Here is a 24,138-nt window from a genome sequence, read left to right on the forward strand (position 1 = left end):
TGTAGTGAGAAACTGTTTATTAAGTAAACCAAATAGAGATGGCAGATTAACCACGTGAAGTCTTATTACTGTAGTGTATACCTCATGAAGTACTGCAACTTGACACCTGCCACACAGCTACTAGAACTCCATAAAGTCCATCAGCCACCCATTTTCATACAAGAATGCCCCAAAATGAACCTAACAAGGGGGGAGGGAAGAGTGCTGGTAACAGCCATTTTCTAGGACTTTTCCCCAGTCACCCTTTTTCATACAATGAAGCAGCACGGGAAGTCTCACAAGCTAGTTTGAAACTACAAGATGCCCAAACACTGCTGACCCAATGTTCATAGCACTCTGTCAGGTAACTCACACAGGTATTATTTATACAATGGTAATTTTACTGCTGAAGAACAAACCAGTTCTTGCTCCATTAACTGGAGTAAGCCGTGACAAAATTTCTGTACAACACAAGCCAACAATAGCTGCAAAGCAAAAACATGGCTGTTAAAAGGGACAGTACTTCTGGCAAAATGGATTATTACCCAGGCAAACCCCTCCATGTAACACTCCTATGCATTCCTAGACACACTGAATGGTATGGCTTAAGAGAAACAGCCATCTCCCTTACATCAAAAAGCAACAGCACTACTATAGTAGTGCTCACTTGCATCACACACTACTTCAAAAACCAAATGGAACACTAAACCCACAGGGAATGCACAGCCCCAGTATGTTCCCAACAAATTATCCTCTACCAATGAGGCAAAGTTGCCAAAAACAAACTCAGCTGACAACTGTTTGAAAATTCAGATCCATTTCTGGGGCTTGGGTTTTATTCCCTAGAATCGATATGACTTCATCGCCAAGAGATCATGTACATTCATCATCCATCTAAAAGAACATAGTCTTTCCTACACATAACAAAGTTCAAGTCCTGTTCATTTTACAGTATTAACAGCAATTGTTTGCATTTTCTTGAATGTTTTTTAGCACCCACAGCACAACAGAAGAAAAAAATTCAACTTTCATTGTCTATAACACAAAATCTGAGTGGCCAGAACCCTACTACTGACCTCTTTTCACCATCACTTTATAAAACAAGTCATACTCGATTTTTGGGTGTTCTTTGGCTCACACACTAGTTAGCAACAAGTTATGCTGTTTTTCTTTCTTCCCTCAGTTGGCTGCAGAGTGTTTGCTGGGGGAAAGCTGGACAACCTGACAGCCTGATCCACAGCTGTTAGTACCTGGAAACACTGCAATGTTACACTTATTTGGAAGACAAAAATCTGTAGTGACAAAATCCCACTTGATAGAAAGTAAGAATCCATTGTCTACAAATTGATGACCAGTAACAGACCACACAATACTGCTTTTATTTGAAGTTGCTAACTTCCAGTATCAGGTTGACTCAAAATTGTGACTTCTCTCACCACATCTGCTGGTGACCACTGTTGACTGTCATGTGCCTTAACTTTTAAGACCATACCAAGAGAAAAGTCATGGAAGTTCAACAGCAGGACATCAGGAAACTTAAAGGCACCAGGTCTTTCAGGTTTTCAAGACGTGAAATATGCAGCAATTTCATTCTTGCACAGTGCTGTCCCCTCTATATGCTCCCTTCCCCCACTGCCATGAGATCAAAATAAGAACATCCTCCTTATGGAAAACATACTCAATGCAAGTAAATGTTAAACCTTGTTGCTACACTACTGAAATAGTATTTGAAACAGAAAAATAATTATTGCCCTTTGAAGTGGTTTGGTTAGTTTTCTTAAAATGATGTGTGAATGTGGACTTGGCAACTGTAAAGAAAAAACTTTCATCAACTACATCTAAGTTATAGGAAAGAAGGCAAAATCCTTATGATCTCGTCATTCATTCTGTTGGAAAGAAGAAAGTAAAGCAGATTTGTGCGTCTTCATTTTCTGCTTCCATTGCAGCGCACTGGTTACCTATTCAAGTATTTCAAAGTTCAACTTCAGAAACAGAAAAAAATTGTATGTGAATCCTTAAACAGTATTATAAAGGTTAAAGACATGATGATTCTGCCAAAGCATATACATTTCAAGTTTTGAATAAACCTTGCAAGAAGATAAGTGGTTAAAACAGTATAACCTCAAGATATCTTCCCTTAAATACACTCCCAACTGAAGCTTTCCCAAGCTCACACTTTGTGTCTGTTTTAACGGTTTTGTTTGGTTTGGCGTTTTTTGTTTTGGTATTTTCCTTCCGCCTCCAGATGCAGCTATGGATAATAGTTTTGTACAGCAGGAACTCTACATTCCAGTCAGTCTGTCTTCACACTAAAAGCTCTTTAGAAGTGAAAAGGATAAAGCTCTTGTCCTATTGCAATCTGACAAACTGACTTAGGTCGTAGTTTCGTTAACAGGAAAGTATGAGGTAATATAAAACACAGCCAAAAAAAGCTACTTTTAAGCACTTGTGTCCAACAGCAAAGATATCAGCACTTTTAAATTTGCAGCACTGTTTCTCCCAAAAGAGAACAGATGCCCAAGGTCAGAGAAACAAGTTCCATGAACACACTTGTCAAACTGATTCTGTTTTAAATTCACCTCAAAATGGAATGTTTCAAATCATGAAAGGGTCTAAACATAAACATTATTTAATGTTAGATACACACTAAGTTTTTATTAAGCATTACACTAGAACTACTTTGGTATAAAAATACTTTATTTTAAAGCTATGAAAGTTATAAATATATGTAGTTAAACTTTCTACTCACAGAATGTTTGCTATTTTAACATTAGTGATTTGTTTCTCCTAACGAATCTGAATTTTATTCGAAAGGTTTACAAGACATTACTATAATTTAAAAAACCCATCATTACAGGGAGCTGTACTAATTGTGATGTTTTATCAGTATTCATTTAACCTCTAGATTTTTAATGAAGGCAGCAAAAACAACTATTTTCTGATGATACAGAATTTCTTATTTCTTGAAGCGTTTCTGTGGTTGACCACTTCTTCATTAGTTACCTGCAGCATGGCACCTTCCTGCCAAAGAAAAAAAAAGTGTATCTGAAGATGTTTATCACATATGTCTAAACCAAATTACCAATAGGGGAACTTCAGCCATTTTTAAAAAAAAAAGTATAAGCAGTTCACTGGTGTGTCTAACACAAAAGGAACAGGACTTTTGTTAGCTGAGTCCACGTTCTTCAATGGGTAGCCTTTTAGAGGCAATGAACTTTGAAATTAAGGCATTTTTGGTTGCCTTTTTTTTGGATAGGTTTTGTTGATTTTTATCAAAACCAAATCTTGTAGAGTATGCCACCCTTACTCTGAGTAACTCATTCATTACTTGATAAATTTCCATCAATTTGAGGTGCAAACATTCAATGCAGTGAGAGTAAGGCTGACTAAATTTGGCACTAAGGTTTGTTAGCTGCAAGAACTATAAAAAATGGTGGAAACCTCAACATTCTAGCCAAATTCCAATTTACATAAATACATTGTACACTTATGAAATACCACCTGCAGTTTCATTTGAAGGTTTCACTTGCCCTCCTAAAGAACTGCTTATGCAGTTGTTAAAAGAATGGACGACACATTCCTTCACAGAGGCAGATGTATTCTGTGGTGATATTTTTCCTTACACGTAAACACTCTACAGTTACTTGGGAACCTTCAGGATGAAATGTGTTATATAGAATAGATTACAGCAGACAAGACACGTAACAACATAGTTCATTTTCAACAGCACAGAACTACCTTCATTGCATTACCTTGCAACCACCATAATGCATAGACTCCCAAGAAAAAAGAAAATGTTGCAGGATGCAAAAATAAAGTTGTATGATTTAATTAACTTGTGACCTACCATTTTAACTACCAACACCAGGGATGGAACCCTTGCAAAGCTTTACTAATGGACACTTGCAGGTCTCATTTGTTCAACTGTAGCAGTGTACAGTGGCAGCAGTCTATGCTTGTCCAGGGTTCATATCATAGCTAGATTCCAGTAGGAAAAAAATATGTTAAGTAGCTGAAATTAACAATTTTTTTTGTAAAAAAAATTTAATACAAGAAAACAGGATTCACAAGTTTCTTTTCAATTTGTAATTGTTAACTCAATTCATTGCTATATGTTAAACTACATAATGATAATCACTATACTGAAAGAATACTGTCATACATTATTAATTTCTTGGGTTTGAAACATTAAGAAAGGAAAAGTAAATAAGATCTTACCTAAAGAAGTTTAACTGATGCTTAGAACTATTTTGCTCTACACCCTCAGCCTTCGTTGCCATCCTTATAAACAATCTACCGTAGTTAAAGCTTTGCAGATACAGCACAGCTTTTTAAGACTGGCTGAACTTTTAGTGACGTTTTCAAGAGTTCTCTTGTACTAGACCTGCGTCCCTGGAAGAGTACCTTGCTGGGGTTTTTTCCTTTCCTTGCCATTGAAGAAGCAGCATCTAAAAAATCTAAAAAGGTGTTTCTCCTTGCAGAGATACCCCTTAAGTTACCTAGATATTTTAAACCTGGTCATTTACAGACAACATACTTTTTCTCACCAGCATTTAATTTTACACGTACAACAATAGCTTTGTATTATTTGTGGGACCTTATACTACCCACTCCTTGCCTTATTTTACAGTATTAAAAAAAAAATCTAAAATTACACAATATTTCCTTTAGAATTATTTTATTAAAATCATAAATGTACAACAGCTTCTTAACTCTACACACGCACTTAAATTTTTAAAAGGAAAACGTTATGTCTTATTACACCATGATCCTGGCTAAAAGCTTTTCAAAACTTTGAGAAAAATCTTAAAAAAGGTTTCACATGTCACCTGAAACTTACAAATTTAACATTATCAAAGGAATGCTTCTACACTTACAAAGACCACTAGAAAGAAACAACAATTAAAAAGCTAAGAAACTGTCTCAAAGGCATTTTTACAATCCTTCCTCCACAGTAAGGTAATGTTATTAAATAATCCAAATCCATTCACAAAATGGCTCTCTGCATCTGCTCTGGTGTCTTCTGCCATATCACTGCATATTTATGCATGACTGAGATAAGTGTTTCCTTAACATTGTTATTTCGATAACCTGAAGCTGTTCTGTTACCTCTGGGCTCTCATCCTCTCCTATTTATACAGTGAAGCCTGTTTCAACAGAAGTAAAGAGTAAAAAAATAGGTTATGAAATTATTCATCTAACCATTTTTTAAAGGAAAGATAATATCCTAAAAAGCTTTTAACTCCTGCAGCTACTCTCAAGAATCACTGCAATTTTAACACTTAAAAACATACTTACCCATGGCATGCTTGAAGAAACTCAGTAACGGCTCCTCCCTCCATATCCACCACTTCCTCCACTGCCCCCGGGACCATAGTTTCCTGCAGTTGCAGAACAAGAAACAGAATGGTCCCATCAGTACATTTTTCAATCTATGAAAGTTTTTGACTGAAGCAATCAATCAAAGCTTGACTAAATGAAGAGTAACATCTGCTTTACTTCCAGTGACAGCATCTGCAACACAGACTTCTAACACTTCACTGTCTTCCTCTGAAGAACCTCCAAAGACTGCCACAGGAAGCAACTACATGCTGACATCTTAGAAGATTCAACAGTGCCACATGTAATTTGATGCACTGTGCTGTCTTGAGCCTGTGAGGGCTGAATTTGCTTGCAGGCTAAACCTTACAAGAAAGGGCTTCATGTTTCAGTTTCCATTTCACAAGCCTGATACTCCACATTAAGTAACTTTAGACAACAAAAAGCTGGATGTCTCAGGAAAAAGAGACACAAGAGGAGGATAAAAAGAAATCACAGCAAATATGATGGAAATTAAGTAACTAGACTCTCCACAAATAGTGTGAGCTGACAGCAAAGAACATGAAATAGAATCTTTAAACTACAAACTACACAACACTGTGGAAAAAGTTAGTATGCTTTATCTATTCCAAAATGATAAAAATACATTTCCCTGAAACAAGCTTTACAGTCTCAAGACACTGAAGCAAACTGGCAGAAGAACACAGGCTCTGCAGCCCATCTATTGCAGAAGTTACCCAATTCCTACATATCTGCCTTGGAATCATAAAGAATAACTTGGGTTGGAAGGCACCTTTCAAGGTCAGCTCGTCCCAACTCCTTTGCCATGTCACTAGACCAGGATGCTCAAAGCCCCATCCAACCTCTCCTCGAACACTGCCAGCAATGGGGCACTCACACCACCTCTCAGCAACCTGTTCTGGCACCCCATCACTCTCACAGTAAATTTTTTCCTAATATCTCATCTCAGCCTACCATTTTTTAGTTCAAAACAGTTACCCCATGTTTTCTCTTCGATTTCCCCCAAAGTCCTAGAAGTCCACCCACTCCAGCTACAAGGAAATACACAGGACATATACAATACCTCCACCATATGGTCCCCCCATGTTCCTGCTGCCGCCAAAATTTCCACTCTTCATCGGACCGTAATTTGAAGGTTGTTGGTTGTAGTTGCCAAAATCATTATAGTTTCCACTTCCATAATTGCCTGTATTATCAACACAAAAGTGGAGGAATACCGACATGAGCTACGATGGATGCAATACTCAAAGACACCCCATTATAAAAATTCTAAATAAAGAATAAAATCACACATGTATTCCAGCGGTGCATGCACCAAACAATGTTTTCATTCTATTTCATACTACTTGAAAAACAACAGCTTCCTTACACAACATTTTCAAACAACCCTCCCCCCAGTCTCAAATGACTTGCAGTAATTTGTAACTGAAACGCTGGAACACTAAGCCTAAATGTTACCTCCTCCATAGTTGTCATAACCACCTCCATAGCCCCCACCCTGGTTGCCATAACCAGGTCCTCCTCCACCATAGCCTCCTCTTCCTCCTCCATAACCAGGACTGCCACCGAAGTTGCCACCTGCGAGAACATAATCCTTTTAAATGAGCTTTTCAATATAAAATGCACTCAAATTATACACAAAGAATATTGTTCTGCTTAGAAGAACAAAGAGAAAGAAAAAGGTAGTTTTGTAAAGAAATTTCTATGGACAGTATTTTTTAAAGCACATACCAGCTCCCACCCTAACTGAACTATGACCAAACCCCAAAAGTCAGACTGCCTAAAGACCTCAACTGAAAGGCTAAATTAAAATCTTCATTTTCCAGGAAATTTAGGACCCACTCTTATCCTAAAGAAAAGAATGCTTGCCCAAGAAATAACCATACCATTTGCCATATGGAATTTCAACATAAGCCAACAACCATGTACATTTCTTAAAACAAACAAAATGGCTCAGGCAATTCAGATAAATTTTATACATATGGATATAAATATGAAGTGTTTCTTAATGAGAAAACCAGATTACCACAACAGCAAACTAACCTCCAGGTCCTCCGCCATATCCATTATATCCATCACCAAATCCACGACCACTTCCATACCCATCTATTGGGAGAAAAAACCCCAAAGGATTTCAATTTACCTGCATTAAACTAGTGGAATTCTCAAACTCTTATGACCTTAAGAACTAAATCTCAGAAATTATCAATTAAGAATATGTACAACTAACTTCAGAAAAACAAAGCTCAACATCCAATCATCACTGTACATTTTTCCTTTTCTTCTGTTTGTATGGTACTCAGTTTTAAGATGTCAGGCAAACGCTGCATAGAACCAGAGAAATCTCTGACCTTCTTAGCAAATAATTAAGTTTACATTACTTTTAGCTTTCAATAAAAGCTAAAAAAAAAAAAACCAACCACAAAACCACAAACAAAACAAAACAGAAAAACCAAAACACAACTTCATTTGCAAGTTACTTTTCCCAAAAAATTCTATCAACTGCTACAGGTGCATTTAAGTTAAACAGCACCACAGCATACAAAGTTATCTAGAACCAGAAAGACAGCATTAATAAGGTAAAAAATGTAAATGCTACAAACATGCCTGTCTTACCGGCTCCCCCTCTGAAATTGCTGCCAGGTCCTGGACCGAAGTTGCCACCACCTCCACGAGCATCACCAAAACCGAAGTTCCCTGTATCAGGTTAACATTTTGAAGTAGTGAGATTGTGGAAAGTGAACACAAAAACCAACCACAAACTATTAACCATTGTACCTACCTCCTCTCCCACTCCTAGAATTTTGAACCTCCTGCATTTCCTGTCTAGAGAGAGCTTTCCGTACTTCTGCGTTATGTCCATTGATGGTGTGGTACTTCTGCACTGTAACCGTATCAAATAACAGGCCATCAGCATTTAATTGGCATCAAGTCAGAATATTAGATTTCCAAATCAAACACATTCTGAATCATATAAAACCACAAAATATCACAGATTTTTACACAAGGATGGCAACACTTATTTCAAATACATGTTCCCACACTATTCAGCAACCTCTGATGTAGCAAATAGTACAAGCACGTAACTAATCCCATTATCTGTACGTTTAGCTTTACACAACCATCCAGGCTGTAAAAATTAATACTATCCAAAGAAAGAGTGAAATTACTTACATACAATTTTATCCACAGGATCATGGTCATCAAATGTAACAAATCCAAACCCTCTCTTTTTACCAGACTGTCTGTCAGTAATGATTTCAATAGTGTCGATTTTTCCATACTCCTCAAAGTAGTCACGAAGGTGGTGCTCTTCAGTGTCCTCTTTAATACCACCAACAAATAATTTTTTCACAGTAACATGAGCACCAGGTTTTCCAGATTCCTGTTAAAGAACATTCTACATTAGCACAAAAAAACCCCCAAATTTCTCAAAGCACTATTTTACCTGTATTTCAAGAAGAGAATTCAGATAAACTACGATTTTTCAAGCACTAAAGGACAGCCCTTTTATGAAGCATGACCTTGCAAGCTCATTTAGGGGGCCTTCTGAGAGGAAATTAACACAGGGTTACTTGGAGGTTTTTCCTCCCCCTTTTATGTCAAAGCTTTAAAAGTACTGAAAACCAATACAGATCAACTGTTTGAAAGAACTTCAAGTATTTAATAACTTAAGTTGGAGCATGACTTTTGTAATAGCTTGAACAAAGACACATCAGCTTCTTCTGCCCAATTCCCCAAAAGCAGTGACCCCACATTCCACTTGTATCAAGGCCCTTCAACCTCAGCAAATTCACAACTATGCATTTTAACCCCATTAAACAGTATACACACATGCTGCTGTAACTACCTTTTTCCAAATGTTAACCAGCCCTGCATTCTGCAGAGAATGAAAAGAAAACTGGGACAGCTAACAGGGGTACCAGTGATTACAATTTCCATTTCCCCATACCTCTGGGACAGCTCATCAGTCCAACCTTAATCTGGTAAACGCTCCCAGAGCTTCTGTGTGGTGAATGGAACTTGCCTTATAATCCACCCTTGCTCCTCAAATACCTCTGTGCCACAGTAACCTGGCTTGTATGTTCACCTGCTTCCTGTACACACATCCCTAATTCTAACTCCTGAAGTGGAAATCAAGTATGTCTGTGGCTAAAACCAGCCAAGTCCACAGATGATTCTGTACATCACCACTGAAAAAGCTTCCCTGCTACATCCTCTGGTTTTATGTACCTTTTAGGAATACCCCAGAAAGATCTAGGAATAGTCAAGAAGACTGACAGGAGTTTATTAATTTGAGGCTTGTAACAGGAACTATTCCAGAAAAGAGTTACTTTGGAATTTGCATAATTACAGATATTCAACATAACATGACTGCTACAACCATTTCAGACCCTAGATGTGTCCCTTGCGGACATGATTCCACAACCAGAATAACGTAATAATTCACTGTAATAATAGACATTTGTATAAAAGAGACCAAAAGTGTGGGAAACAGTGCCCCAACTATGGGCTTTGAACCAGGTAATTTAAACCCAGGCAATTTCAAACACGAACAAAGTCTGTCTGACTGAAACAGGCATTTTTCAAAGCATGAGAAGCATCTGCTTTCAAAGCCATACTTACCTCTCTAGCCACAGCTCTCTTAGGCTCAACCACCCTTCCATCAATCGTGTGAGGTCTTGCAGCCATAGCTGCATCAACTTCAGCCATGGAAGAGAATGTTACAAAACCAAACCCCCTTGATCTTTTGCTTGCAGGATCCCTCATTACCTAAAATCAATAAAGACATTTAAACTATTTATACCTGTCTCATGTTAAACTTTTTGCAAAAACAATATTAAGTGTGTAACTTAATATACTTCTTCCTTGGTTTGATTTCAAAACAGTTACAATAAGGAGCAAACTCTGTTGATTTAATATGAGTGACACTGCTTGGGATCAAAGAAATTCAAACCACTGTTGTCTTCCAAGACTCAGTTAACTCAGAAACGCTGCTAGATCAGTGACATGCATTTATATTTGTGTTGGTTTTTGCAAAAAAAAACATACACAATTTCTTTTAAGCTTCATGAAGACCATAGACTTTAAATCTGTGTTGAGATTTAATACTCCCAGGAATATTCAGCAGAGAACTTCTACCAGAGCCATCATCCCTGTTGGTATTTAAAAGACACACAAACTCGGGGCTTACAGACATGGTTTAGTGATAAATTTGTCAGTGCTTGATTAAAAAGTCGATGACCTAAATGGTTTCTTCCAACCTCAACAACTCTATGAAAACATCACAAAGACATCCTTTTCCAGCTTTACTGAGGCTGCTTACTGCTTACCAAGCCACCGTTTTTTTGCCAAAGGTTACCAACCACCCAGATGTAATAGTGCTCTCTGTAAGCTCTTCCTAATGCACTTCGGACAGTGATACAAAAGCTGAACTGCTGAAATCAAGTGGTTAATTTTTTTAATTATCTGGGAGAATTTTAAGAAAACAGATTGTGGATTTTCTCTATCAAATTTGCAAGAAAAAAATTTATGCATTGCTACAATGGACAGAACTGTGTATAAACCACCAACTGTACCATTAAAAGCTAATATTCCATCATCTCTAAGCTATGCAGAAAACAAACATTTAAAAATCCTACACATGCCATTGCTATGTATTGGTATGCTAAACTTACCACACAGTCTGTAAGCTTTCCCCATTGCTCATAGTAACTCCTCAAGCTCTCTTCTGTGGTTTCAAAGCTTAAGCCGCCAATAAACAGTTTGCGGAACTGCTCCTTTTCCCTCTGCCACAGAAAAAAAAAATACATAAATATAATTTGAAACACCTCTTCTGCATTAGCAAATCAGACACTAACCAAGATTTTCAGAAGGGTCAAAGACTTTCAGTAAGACTTATTTTCAAAATGAGACCTGGTTCTTCTAAAGGTTGTACCCCTATTAAAGAAATTAAGCAATTTATACAATTCTACAGGTCCACTTTTAAAATACACATTTTTTTTAGTCCTTATTCCTGTGTCTCCCTCTAGATATCAAGAACAAGGGACCACGCTTGAAGACTTTCAGAATATTCCTCTGTAAGACCCATATGAGATGCTTTTAAAAGAAAATGAGAACTTTGGGGTTTGTTCTTACTACAGAAAATATTAATTAATTTATACTGTCTGATTCTATTCTGGGTAACATTCATTTCTAAAAATCATTCTGGCTTAAACTGTTTTACATTAACACTACTGTACTATTCATCCAAGGCATTATAAGTAAAAATCAACTAAATGTATCTAAATATGTTCTGTAACAGGTTAACAATTCATATTTTCTCCCTAATTACTAAAATGAAACTCAAGCACCTGTAAAATTCATCTGGGATCCCACACCACTGGAATTATCAACAAACCTATACACCCTCAACAGGAGCACCATTGAAATAATTCCTAAAAAATAGAAATGTGAATAATACATATTCATATCCACTAATGTCACACTTTCACTAAGACTTTTCTTTCTTGCAGAGAAACAATCACTGCACTTGTTAAGCAGAGATCATTTATGCAATGACATAATAAAAACATAATAAAAGCATCATAAAAACAAACCCAACAAAAACCAGGATCAGTAACAAGGTATTGCATTTACTTTTTTGTATTTACTGGTAAACTAAAGTAGAAATGAGAACCTTCCAACTCAAAGCACTTTTATAGTAACTTTTTATATGAAGCAGGCCTTTTAATTGCCAGTTTCTACAGACAAAAGTATCACTAGCTCATACATGCAAAAATTTTATGCCAAACACTTAAAAATGCACTAACAAGTAGTCCCCTTACACACATTTATTCTTTTGGAATGTTGTTTTGAAGACAACTGTTCCGCTAGGGACATGAGAACTGAGACCAAATCACTTCAGCTTTATACTGTTAACTAACTTTAAAAATCAAGAAAATCTGCTTGAGTGTTTGGTTGTGTGTTTTCTTTAGTGTGCTGGTTATTTTTTATACAATTCAAATATTGCACCAGGAGGTGTAACTGACAAACAAAACATGATTAACCGTGCAATGGGAATTAAGAAAAATTTTAAAAGAAAACTAAAAAAACACTGAGACTAAGAAAACAACCAAATTACTTCAGTACACATATGCTTTTGGAAGCATTAAGCCAATTTTAATGCAGACCAACATATTTTCTGAGGTTGTCCAAGGCAGGTTCGGATCAAGATGCATATAACAGACCACAATTACTGTAGGCAGTGACAACCCAGGGTTTTTTTCAAATGCGCCTCTGTATTACCAGCCTGACATACTACAGTCTGACACGCAAGTCAACTTTCTCCCATCCTTCTTCCAAACACATCCTCTGTTTAAGACTGATCAGTTCAAATTTCTCTTGAAAAATATTTGGAATCTGCTGTTGAATCTAGTTCTTTTCCTTTTAGGAACACAAGCAAAACTAGTATTGTCTCAGACACAAGCAAAATAAGACAAGTGTTCAAAAGTAGCACACACGTGTTTTAACTAATTTCTTTTCACCTCATAGCATAAAAGGAACAAATGGAGAACACTGCACACCAGATCAGTATTAAAAAACATCATATATTCACCATATGTCCCACTATTATTTATTGAATTAAATTTGAGTAGGAGGGTGAAGAAAAAATTTTAAGCGATTCTGCAAAAGTAGAAATCCTCCCTTTATTTCTGCTGCTTGAGAATTAGGGACCACCTGCTTACAGTTTCATAGATCTACAAAAGAAACTTTTTCCTATATAATAAATTACCACGCATTTAATAAAGGACATTATTATAAAAATATGAAAATTTAGAAAGTTTAGTAGGCAGATAGGATATTTTCAGTGTTACGTTTACCCGTGAAAACAGTTATAAACCTGTAAATGGAACTCAATGAAAGAATGGAATCTATCAGCTGTAACAATTACGAAAATATACTACATATAACTAACAGACATTGATCAGAATAGCAATGCATTCTACAGCTGTATTAAGGGACATGATCTACCTAGAACATCTAGGCACCACACGTCAGAAAACAGCAGTAACAAAATTCATTACCAGTTCTTTAATGAAAACAAGTGTGCGAAAACAGCGCACACACGCTACTCCACTAATGCAGAGAAACTATTTGTCTTAAATGAGCCAGTTTCAAGAAGCTCTGGCTGGTGTAACACTAACCTCCTACCAAAGTCCAGGGAGTTCTGCCCATCTAAAGTTTGTGCTGGAAGCATAAAATGTACAACAGTAACTACCACCATGCCAGTACCTCTTAGAATCCTGAGGAAAATACTCTTTTGGTAAAGACACCTCATACCTAGGAAAGGCCACAATATAAAAGCTGGAGGTAACACCTCTTTCACGATTTCCACAGTACATCCCGTGGCAGGAACCAGGAGCCAGAGGAAATTTTTTACCTCTGTAGGATCTTCTTCCGTGTGTTATTTTAAGCTTTCCTTCACAGGCTTAGAGCAAATAGAAAGCACTGGAAAACGCATAGCCTTTACTGAAAAATTCACCACCAGAGCAAGGAAAGGTGTTTAATATAGCAGTAACGTGCACACACACAACCCACGCTACTGCGGAATTAAGAATTCGGGTAACAGAAACATTTAAGTTAGACTAGTGAGGGGGATCCCTGAACTCCAGGGCTCTGCAATGCCACAGCGGCTGCTCGCCCGCCGCCTGTGGCCGCCGGGACGCAGCTGCCGCGCCGGCTCCGCCATGTGGCGGCAGCGGGAACACCGCAGCTCCGAGCCGGGCGGGGAAAATGGCGCCCGGGAGCAGCCGCCGCCTCCAGGGAGAACGCTGCGAATTGCTTCTAGCGTGCACCTACACACACGGTACTTACACCTCTCCGGCGCTCCTTCTCGCCCCCGTGCATACCAGATGACTACAGCTAGCCCCCGCCTCGCCCGCTCTGCCGGAGGGATCCCCACTGCCCCTCGCAGCCGCGAGTCTCGGCCAGGCCGCCATTTTACCCCTCCCCCTCGCCACCGCCATTACCCGCAGCGCCGCCTCGGCCGCTCCGCGCCTCGCGGGGCCAAGACGGCCCGCAGCCCGCGGAGCTCCGACTCCCCCTCCTCCTGCGACACCTCAGCAGCAGCGCAGCTAATAGCCATGGCCACGGGCTCAAGAACGCGCTGTCCGCCACGCGCCGCTGCCGCAGCTTCCGCCGCTTCGCCCGGCTGCGCGCCAGCCCCAGTCGCCACTTCCAGAACCTTCCTCTGCGCAAAAACATCCAGCATCCGCCCCGCGTTGCGACCCGGCAGCAGCACCTAGACTTGCGCGGACAACTCAAGCTTGCTTGTAATTTTCAGCCCCGAAAAAATTCACTCTGTCTGCACAAGCAAACGCATCTCCCTCCTTAAAAGCAAGCTCTAAATCCTCCCATTCCACGTACCATGTTCTTCATGGTTTATGTATTCCTGCTCGAGAGCACCGTACAACCGATCGGTAATGGCTGCCTGAGCTGTTACGTAATTTGAAATTCAGCTTCGCGTAGTGTTAGCGCCCTCCTACTCCACCTCGGGCTCGCTTCCGAGGTTTAATTAATTAAAAAAAAAAAAAAAAAAAAAAGGAAAAAAGCGCCAGTATCTGAAGCTTAAATATCTCCAAAGGGGCTGCAGTTCTGAATAAAGCCCCTACGTGTTTTTATCGTGTAATGAAAAGTCATCGACTCCGTTAGTAATGGCCGTCTCCGAAATGAGCCGAAGGAGCTGTCGTCGTCGAGCTTATCTGCTTCGACAGCGGCCGGAAAAAGCCGAACCAGGAATGGAAGCCCATTCGACTCGCTTCGGTAATTTCCGGAATCTGCCGCAGCACGCGAAAATGGCGCTCGGCGCCAGCTCGGCAATTTCCGGACAGAAAGACGCAGCAAGTCATCGACTAGTTCAGCCAGCTCGGCAGTTTCCGACAACCGACAGGCTCGCGAGACGTGCCCGAGCGCAGCCGAAGCGGCCTCGAACGCTGCTGGCATCGTTTAACTTGTTTTTGGTTTTTTTCCGGAAACTGACAAAAGGCCCCGAAGGCTCAAACCTCGGCGTTAATATTTGTCGGGGGCGGGCGCGCATCGCCCCCCGAAACCTCGCCCTGGCCCCCTTCCCCCCCCCGCCCAGGCAGGAGGAAGTAAGAGCTACAGAGATTTTGGCACAAGTGCGACATATCGCGGGGTCCCGGCGGAGGGAGGCGGACTTCACCGCAGCCCGCTCCGTTCTACCCCGCACTGTCGGCATCGGGCGTGCCGCCCGCTCCGCCGCTGTGTTCTCCTCCCCTCCTTCATCCCCTCCCTTTTTCCCTCTCCGGCGGCCGTACACGCACCGCGACAAAGGGTGAGTGCTGCCGCCCCGCGCGCCAAAGAAATGGCGCTGGAGCAGCTCCTTTCTTCCCGCCCCCTCTGCTCCCCCTCCCTTTCAGCTTCACCGCGGATCCAGCCGCGGATCTCCCGCCCGCAGCGAAGCCTCCCCAGCCGACTCCCCCAATCCCTTTTCCCACTTATGAATGAGTTCTCGGGCCCCAGAGCCCTGCTGCTTTCCGAGCCCGCTTCCCTCCCCCCGGCCCTTGCTCACGCCCAGGCCTCCCCGCCGCAACGCGGGAAATGGCCGCGCTTCAAGGGGGCCCCTCCAAATGAGCATCAAACCCACACCAGCGCTCCTCGACCGCCCTCTCCACGCCCGGGGCCCGCCCGGCCGCACCGATCGAGGGCCTCGCTCCGCAGCGGCGGGCAGCATCGGCCCGGCGCGCATTCGCAGCGGCGGCCATGATGGCGGCCGTGGCTCCCGGGGTCCGCCAACCCCGTCCGCTCCCCGAGGCTTACCCAGTCGCTTTCCCTGTCGCCGCGAGGCATCTTCCTTCTTTTGGACGCCTGGCGCGGTCCTGCGCTCGCCCCGCGTTGGAGAGACGTCTTGGCCCCCCTCCTGTGCCGGCGGCGACGACGGTCGGAGGTTGTAGCGGCTCGCGCGTAGGCGGCGGCGGCGTCGTGCGCTCTGCCCCGTCACAGCCGCCGGCGCGCAGTGCTCGCCCAGCCCAGCCCCGCCAGCCACCGCCGCGCCGCTCCCCGCCCTCCGCCTCCCGCCCTCCCTCTCTCTCTCCCTCCCTGCCCCCACCCCCCGCCTCAGCCCCCCGCGGATGTCGCTGTTGCTGCTGCCGCCGCCGCTCAGTGCGCGCAGGGCGGGAGCCAGGAGGAGACAGGAGACCCAAGCGGCTGGGCACCATTGAAGTCTGTATCCTTCTCTCTCTCTCTCTCTCCCTCTTTTCTCTCGCTGCAGCCGCCTCCTTTCCCCCCACTCACCCTCGAGTCCCCTTCCCTGACTCCCCTTTCCTCTGCGGCTCGCTGCGGGCCGCCGCGGGGAGATGCGGAGCGCAACCCGCCCGCCTCCCCCCACCGCCGCTTCTTCCCCACCCCCGCTTCCTTGGCGGTGGGGGGTGGCGGGCGGAGCGGAGCTGTAGGGGAATCGGGGCTTCGGCACCCGCTCGGGGAGGGAGGGAGGCCGGCCCCCGGACCCGCGGGCGCTGTCGCCCCGGGGAAGGAGAGCAGCGCCGGGGGCGGGGGCAGCGCTACCCGCGCGGCAGACAAAGCCGGCCCGCCGGCGGTCCCTGCGTGTGCCAGGCCCGGGGGAAACGTGAAGGGGCGGGGGGAAGACGGCGTGGAAGGGGCCCTGTCAGCGGCGGCGGAAGCGGCCCGGGGCCTGTGTCCCCGTTACCTCGCCCGGGGCGGCCCCGCCGGCCTCATGTGCGCCCGCCTCAGGCCCGAGGCGCAGCAGGCCTCCGCAGGGCTGCCTCTCTTTTGGGGTGGGGGGGTTATTACTGGGTTTTGGGTTTTGGTTTTTTTTTGGTTTTTTTTTTTTTACCCCTTTCTGCTACCTCTCCGGGGGACACAAGGCAAGACCTTCGGCACTGGCGCCCTGGCCCCGGCCCTTCTCCCACCTCGCCTACCCTACCGCCCATGGGACTGCCAAAATCCACCTCCCGTGTCAGGGGAGGATTGGGCGGGATTGCTGAGTCCGGGAGGCTTTCTGGCCTCAAAGGACTTTTCTGCTTTACCCAGGCATATGGGGAATTCTAGCATTTCTATAGCTCGCTGCGGGGCGGTGACAATACATGCCTATGGAGCTGGTCGGTATGAGAAATGACATGGAAAAGGGGATGGATTGTGTTCAACGTAATTTGCATAGGTTAAATATGTAGTATGTGCATCTTAGCTGAGTTAATATTGTTCTAGGACCTTAACTCTTGCCAACTTGAGACTCAGAAGGCAACGTTATAGTTGCATTAAGATAAATATTTGCAGTTTATAAGAATTTGCTACCATGTAAGAATAATGGGTGATTCATTGCACCACAGATCTGTTCCGCATCAGATATTTGAAGTTAATATAACTTAGGTATATCTTCAATTGCTAGAATCTGAACTCTTGTTCTATTTGGTTCAAGGAAATTAGCATCCCTGATGGTCCTCCCCCTTTTCCCTAGAAACATGTCTATGCTTTTGAAGGCCTTGGGCCTTCGATATGCCACCTTGTCAGTATCATTTATCCTGGCTAGCCTAATGGTGCATTACTGGGTTATGCCAGACAAAGTAGTAACCTACTTTTTGTTCTGGATTTAATCCGTGTAAGAAATGTTGTATGCAGTGAATACATGGGGGTTGGAACAAGGACCATGCTTGTCTTGGGATGCCTTTCTTTGAGTAATGCAAACTTCCTTTTAATTGTCATGCATTTTTCTAGTAAAAGCTCTGCAAGTCTGCAATAAAAATGGCCTCCAATAAAACTACATTGGTAAGTTCATGCACACCTAAAGTATATAAGGATTTAATCAACATATTTTTCTTCAAACTTATAACTTGGCATCTCCATTTAAAAGATACATCCACATCTCCCCTCCCCAGCATTATTCTGACCAAAATTTCAGATCCAGAAAGTAAGGCTACTAGAAAGGACATTGTCTTTGGTTTTAATAAATCTGCCATTTCTAAAGAGAAACTTTTTGAGAAAAGAGTGTGAAAGGACTCTGCACTATTTCATCTATTCTACAATAGAAAACACTGAGGATTTTTTTTAGTGTCCTTTCAGCATACCATGTAATTCATCATACATGTAAAAAACAAAGTCCAGATCATGTACTCATTTAATTTCTCCCAGTGTATTTGGAGAAAACTATTTGCCTGACAAAAGGCAGTCTTTACAGATGAAAAGTAACATTATTGAGAAATGATGTGGCATAATTAAGATGCCTTTTGAAATGCTTTTTAACAAATAACAGTTTCTTTGAATTTCATAGGAGCAGAGATTATCAGATGTCAACCCCTCCTGGACCATTTTAATGATGCATTCATGGATCTCAAGTCCTCTAAAGCTTTGCTTGACATTAAAATATGGACTCCTAAGGGCAGTTGGTTGCTGGTTACAGTTCAACTAATAATGATACATAGTTTCATGAAAGACAGACCTGTAGAAGTATAATGTGAGATGTGCCTGAGGTTGAGGCGGGGAAGTAAGCAAAAAAATACATGCACACAATTCAAAACTTCAATAGCAGAACAGCTGACTTATAATACACTCAAAAAGCCTGTTCTTAAATTTACAGAAATGATTACTCACCTCAAAATATATTCAAAACTTGTATTAACTCCTGGCTTAGAAGTGCAATGGAGTGCTTCCTCTGTGTTGTACTGGTTTAAAATATTTCACCAAAGTGAATGTCTAAACTTTCTGTTAGTAATTGATTGTCCACTTATCCCTAATTTGAAGAAGAGAAGTTAGCCAGCCTGGGGAGGGGTACTTTGGAGGGAGGAAAAAAATCTTACGAATGCAGTATTTTTAATCTTTTGATGTTGTTGAGGATTTTGCTGCACAGGTCAGGAAAATCAGTTATGGTTCCCATGGGAACCATAACTAATTCTGCTTCGTTATATATTTGCATGCAAAACCTAAATGTGTTAAGGGATAGAGTAGCTCTAGCGCTGTAATTCCCATTTTCTTATATCTCACATGTTAAAATTCTACACCACAGTGTCACATCAGTGTTTTAAGCTTGCCCCTCAAAGAAGGAGACATTATCCATAGATCTGCATCTGTCATATGTGGTGTCATATGACTTCTGAATGCAGAAAGAGAAACAAGCTATACATTAGCCTTCAATGGTCAGATGTTCAATTTACAGCTTACAACATGCAGCCCTAGAGAAGAGAGCTTCAGGGGTCAAGTGGACATTTATTATGCTTTAAGTTCAGTCAGGTGTCCCAATTCGCTTGTGTGCTGAGATTTTCATGGGCTTGTATAATCCCAGAATGTACAGGTTTTTAACATGTTCAGTATTTCTGCAGGCTCTGCAATCAAGTATTATTTTAATAGGCTCAAGAGTTTGAAGAGCAGTGCCGATGCACAAGACCTAATAAATCTCTAATATTTAAAACAGAAGCAGCATACTCTTTATTTTGCTATTTCTTACTGCACTTCAAGAAAAAAATACAGACCCCCATGACATTCATTTTCCTCTGTGGAAGATACTTAAGATACTTAAATTTTAGAAAGTAAAAAATCAAATTGTTGCTTTGATACAGAAATCCAAAACATTGATCTTTAAGTGACAAGAATTAGTGAAGCCGAAAAGAGTACCAGAAAACAGTCTTCCACTGAATCAAAGAATTTTAGTCCAACGGAGAATACAGATGGAGATGTTCCCCACTTGTAGCCTGCTTGCCTCATCACCAGTAATTATAATGTTATTACTATGGTATAGTGAGTCTGTCTTTTTCTGTGTTGTCGTTTTTCCCTCTGCTACTTTTATTATTTGGTTTTTTTCCTCATATTTACCCCTTTCTATTTCACACTTCCATTTTTTGAAAGAAGCTGCCCTCATAGAAGCCTTGGACATCTTCATGTTGTATTTCCCTTCAATATCAGTCTTGCATTCTTTTTCCTGTGGAGGCAAAAAAAGCCAATATGCTTAAGTTAACACTTTTCAGACATGAATGCTGTGGTCAAAATACACCTGGGATATGCAGGCACCTAAAATCTAATTGGAAATACATGCTCTGTTCTCTTCTATGCTCTCAAATCAAAACTATGGCCATGTGAGATATATACAGAAACTTTCTGTTTAAATGAGAAACTAGAAACTTTTTCTCCTCTTTGTTGTTTGAACCTTCAATTTATGGGTTGCTAACCATAAAGAGTAAAGTATTTTGGGGAGGGAGGGAAAAATTAATTATGAAAAATAAGGGGTACAAAGACAGGGCTTTGGCAAGAGAACCATCTTCCAGTCTTCGCTAAAAGAATACAGTTTTTGTTCTAACATACTTTTTTTTTTTTTACCTTTCACCGCATCAAGACAAAATTCTATCAAGTCTAAAAGCTTGAAAATTTCAAAATTGCAGTGTTGTCAAACTAACCCACATTAGAGAGGACTAGAGAATGGCTATCAGGCAAATAGAGGTGCTTTGTGGTATTTGCTTGTCTGTGTTGTAGAGGAAGTGCTTTAGTGAGGAATTAGTTCTGTCCACTTTGATTTAGGGTGCTGCATAACTCTTAGGAGTTTAATACTTAGTTTATGGCTGCCACTTAACAATTTCTTTATGAGGTGCAGTCCAAAATGGCAAGCAAACTGCTTTTGGTCTGCTAGTCCTCCTGAACTGTGATACAGCATGATAGGCTTGTTCCAACTTTTTTAAGATTACGAACAAGGAAATTCTGAAATGTGTCCTTCTACTGTTATTTAATTGTGCCTTATTAAACTGGGAATGCCTTGAGGATGATGTGGATGTAATATTTATTTTAAGAACTTAAAGAATATTACCTGAACTATCAAATGTAAGCTTTAAAACACTTAAAAAGTTTTGTAAGTTAGCAAAATTCCATTTATGTGTTAAGTGCTGTACTTAAGTGTAGCAGTCTTAAATTTATGCACCTTTGTGACATCTCTTTGTAAGTTACATGGGTGCATGACTAAGAATTAGAAGGGACTGCAGTAATGGAATGCTGCTAGCATGTGTCCTGTTCAATAGTTGCGGGTTATTATTGAGCATTTTACTTATTGTAGCATTTCATCATAAACTTTGCTGCCATCAGTTTCTCCTTAGATTTTTTTGGGGAAAGATAGAAGCCACCTTTTTTCAATACCATCCCTTCTCTATTTTATGCATTTTCACAGTTTCCTTATTACTTCTCTTTACTTCTGCCTTGCCCTCTGCCTTTTTACAGGCATAGAGTTAACTTTTAGAAGCTTCCTGATGTTTTGAGCATGTAGCACTGAGAATTAAATTTTTAAGGGGAGTATAGTCACTGAGTATGTAGACAAAAAAAAATTCACCTTTTTAAAAACTGGTGTTGGGTATCTCATTAAGCAACTGAAAAAACCCAAAAGATTACCATGTCTTGCTCAGGTTACCTGACCACATGCACTAACATGAAAGGAGTCTGAGCTTCTGGCTTTAATGTTAATAAGCCAGTGAAGTAACTGTGTAAAGCAAAGGAAAAAAAAAGAATAATGTCATTCTGAATTTCTTTTGTAGCACAAAATGGGAAAGAAACAGAATGGCAAAGGTAAAAAAGTTGAAGAGGCAGAGCCTGAAGAATTTGTTGTGGAGAAAGTCCTGGACAGACGTGTTGTAAATGGAAAGGTGGAATACTACTTGAAGTGGAAAGGATTTACAGAGTAAGGCACTCCTTTTTTTCTTGTTTTTCTTTGTCTGATAGAATGGTAAACACCATTGATTTGAACTGTGCCAGAAGATTGGATGATGGGCATCCACTTCAAAGATCCTTGAGGGAAGGACATCCTTAAATGTATAGTCAAGTGGGACAGTCGAGTATGAAAATAAAATAGAAGATAATTTAGTTCATTGTTCATGCTATATAAAATATTTGAGGACTTTGACCAAGTTCTTAGTGATTGATTGCTACTATGATATTTTATGAAAAATCCTTTGTTAAGATTTTTCCCTCCTGAGAGCTGAGGGCCTCAGGAAAGAAATGTAAACAATAACTGTCTGCTGCTGTGGAATGTAACAGGTGCGTCTGTGATTGGTGCATGTTATTTGTTTCTAATTAAGAGCCAATCACAGATGCAGCTGCATCAGATTCTGAGAATTACAAGATTTTGTTATGTATTTTATTTTTGGTTTTTGTAACTTTTTAATAATTCTTTTTTCTCTTTTAGTATAGTTTTAATGTAGTATTTTAATATAATATATATAATAAGATAATAAATCAGCCTTCTGAGAAACATAAAATCAAACCTCATATCTCCACACATAGAAAATTCCCAACAGTTGTTCTTTTACCACTCTGGTAGAGCTTGTGTCCATAGCTATCAAGGTAAGATAGACTGAGAGTTATCATATATGTGACAGAATGAATGGTACTTCTGAGTAACAAATCATGCAGGAATGCAAACTGCAGGCAGCTCTGAAGCAGATAGTTTGCTTATTATTAATTTTCTTGAACTGTTCTCAAATTAACTGAATTTGCCTGTGGAATGGTGGCCTTCATTAGGCATACTTGAAAGGAATTTTTGAGTGTCTTTCCCAGGACTTACCTATGTACATGAAAAATATGCAGTAGATTTAAGAAGTTGATTGTTTAAGAAGGAATATAGTTGTGCCTCCTTCCTGTGACACTGTGGCAGCTTGCTTTATCAGCTGAAAGAAGAATTTGTGCATAAATGGTTATGTATGCTGTGATATTACTGTTGCATACCTCCTAAAGTGAGTGCATTGCAACATTGTGCACTCTGGCAACCTGAAATGTGTGTAGTGATGTGTGCACAAATGCAAAGCACAATGTGTTTAGTATTTGAGGGTCTGATTTGAACTTGTAATAATATGTTATTGTAATGGAAAATAATTTGTAGGTGTCCTGCTGGTGTGGTAGTGCTGTGCCAGTATTTGCACGTGAGATGCATAGTGGTTGTGGGGAACGTTCTTCTTAAAATTCCAGTTAGCAAAATGCATACTCACTGAAACATGCCATGCTCAGCTCTGCCCACCTTTGTTCCCTCCTGCAGTCAGTCAACTGAAGGAAGCAGATAGTTCTAGGTATAGTTGTGTTCAGTGCTCAGAGACAACTTTAGAGTGTTCCTCATGTCTGAAAGCTTATATATATATATCTATATATGTATCTATGTATTTATACTTAGGCTGTTTGTAATGACTGCTCTGTACACTCTGTTGTCTGTAAGTCTTAGTACTCATAGCATATTGTTTGTTTTCATGAACAGTCTTTAGAGGAACCAGGGAAGTGAGTCAGTTGAAATAGTTAAATTTTGGTAGGGTGCAGATTGCTCGTTTCAACTCTCATACCCCACTGAGAACACAGGTGTTAATAGAGCTGCTTTTTGTGTTACCTTCCGGTTAAGAATGTTGTTTTTCAATACTAGTGGAGCATCCTTTCAGTCATCAAATGCAGTATGTGAAGGCTACTAAATGTGGCAAGATAAACATCCATAGGGTTTAACAGACCTACCTTATATAGTGAGACAAAAATTAAGTTGCTGTTTTTAAGGGGAGCCATGGGGCTAGTTTTACATTTTTCTCCTTTACCTAGTTTTACATAAATGTGTGTATGTTTCAGTGCTGACAACACATGGGAACCTGAAGAGAACTTAGATTGTCCAGAGCTAATTGAAGCTTTTCTGAACTCTCAGAAAGCTGGTAAAGAGAAAACAGATGGTGCCAAAAGAAAATCTTTGTCAGATAGCGAATCTGATGATAGTAAATCAAAGAAAAAGCGTGATTCTGTAAGTATATGTTCATGTGTTTTTGTTTCGTCTCTCTCTCCCCTACCTCTCCATCCCCCAAAAATCATATTGTGACT

At 40.9% G+C, this 24,138-nt stretch overlaps 2 protein-coding genes across 16 annotated transcripts in view; one reads left to right on the plus strand and one right to left on the minus strand.

The window, feature by feature from the left end:
• HNRNPA2B1 (heterogeneous nuclear ribonucleoprotein A2/B1) lies at positions 1–16,384 on the minus strand. 9 transcript variants are annotated; one of them, XR_005955051.1, is made up of 12 exons: positions 14,176–14,223; positions 10,998–11,108; positions 9,946–10,092; positions 8,494–8,704; positions 8,102–8,203; positions 7,936–8,016; positions 7,363–7,425; positions 6,778–6,897; positions 6,383–6,505; positions 5,278–5,360; positions 3,827–3,957; positions 1–3,000 (listed from the first exon to the last, which is right to left on the minus strand). XR_005955051.1 is itself a non-coding variant. In XM_041466815.1 (11 exons), exons 1-10 carry the CDS (start codon positions 14,206–14,208, stop codon positions 5,299–5,301), a joined length of 1,053 nt encoding a protein of 350 aa, XP_041322749.1. In that variant the 5' UTR covers positions 14,209–14,223; the 3' UTR covers positions 1–3,000; positions 5,278–5,298. The 9 variants fall into 9 exon arrangements, 7 of the variants coding, with proteins under 7 accessions (XP_041322749.1, XP_041322746.1, XP_041322750.1 ...); XR_005955050.1 differs by having other exon boundaries at positions 7,927–8,016; XM_041466815.1 differs by lacking the exon at positions 3,827–3,957.
• The window catches only part of CBX3 (chromobox 3), a 15,163-nt gene continuing 6,039 nt past the window's right edge, over positions 15,015–24,138 (plus strand). For 2 of the 7 annotated variants that reach the window (XM_041466819.1, XM_041466820.1), the window contains exons 1-2: positions 15,015–15,655; positions 23,896–24,061. In XM_041466819.1, the coding sequence (XP_041322753.1) occupies positions 15,015–15,655; positions 23,896–24,061 (807 nt within the window). Of the gene's footprint in view, positions 15,656–16,404; positions 16,543–18,051; positions 18,103–19,890; positions 20,037–21,836; positions 21,980–23,895; positions 24,062–24,138 lie in introns of those variants that run through there. The other 5 variants (XM_041466824.1, XM_041466823.1, XM_041466825.1 and 2 more) reach the window with 5 other exon arrangements.

The sequence above is a fragment of the Pyrgilauda ruficollis genome, unplaced genomic scaffold (genome assembly GCF_017590135.1).
Source record: "Pyrgilauda ruficollis isolate IOZ18807 unplaced genomic scaffold, ASM1759013v1 scaffold2, whole genome shotgun sequence".
Taxonomy (NCBI): Eukaryota; Metazoa; Chordata; class Aves; order Passeriformes; family Passeridae; genus Pyrgilauda; species Pyrgilauda ruficollis.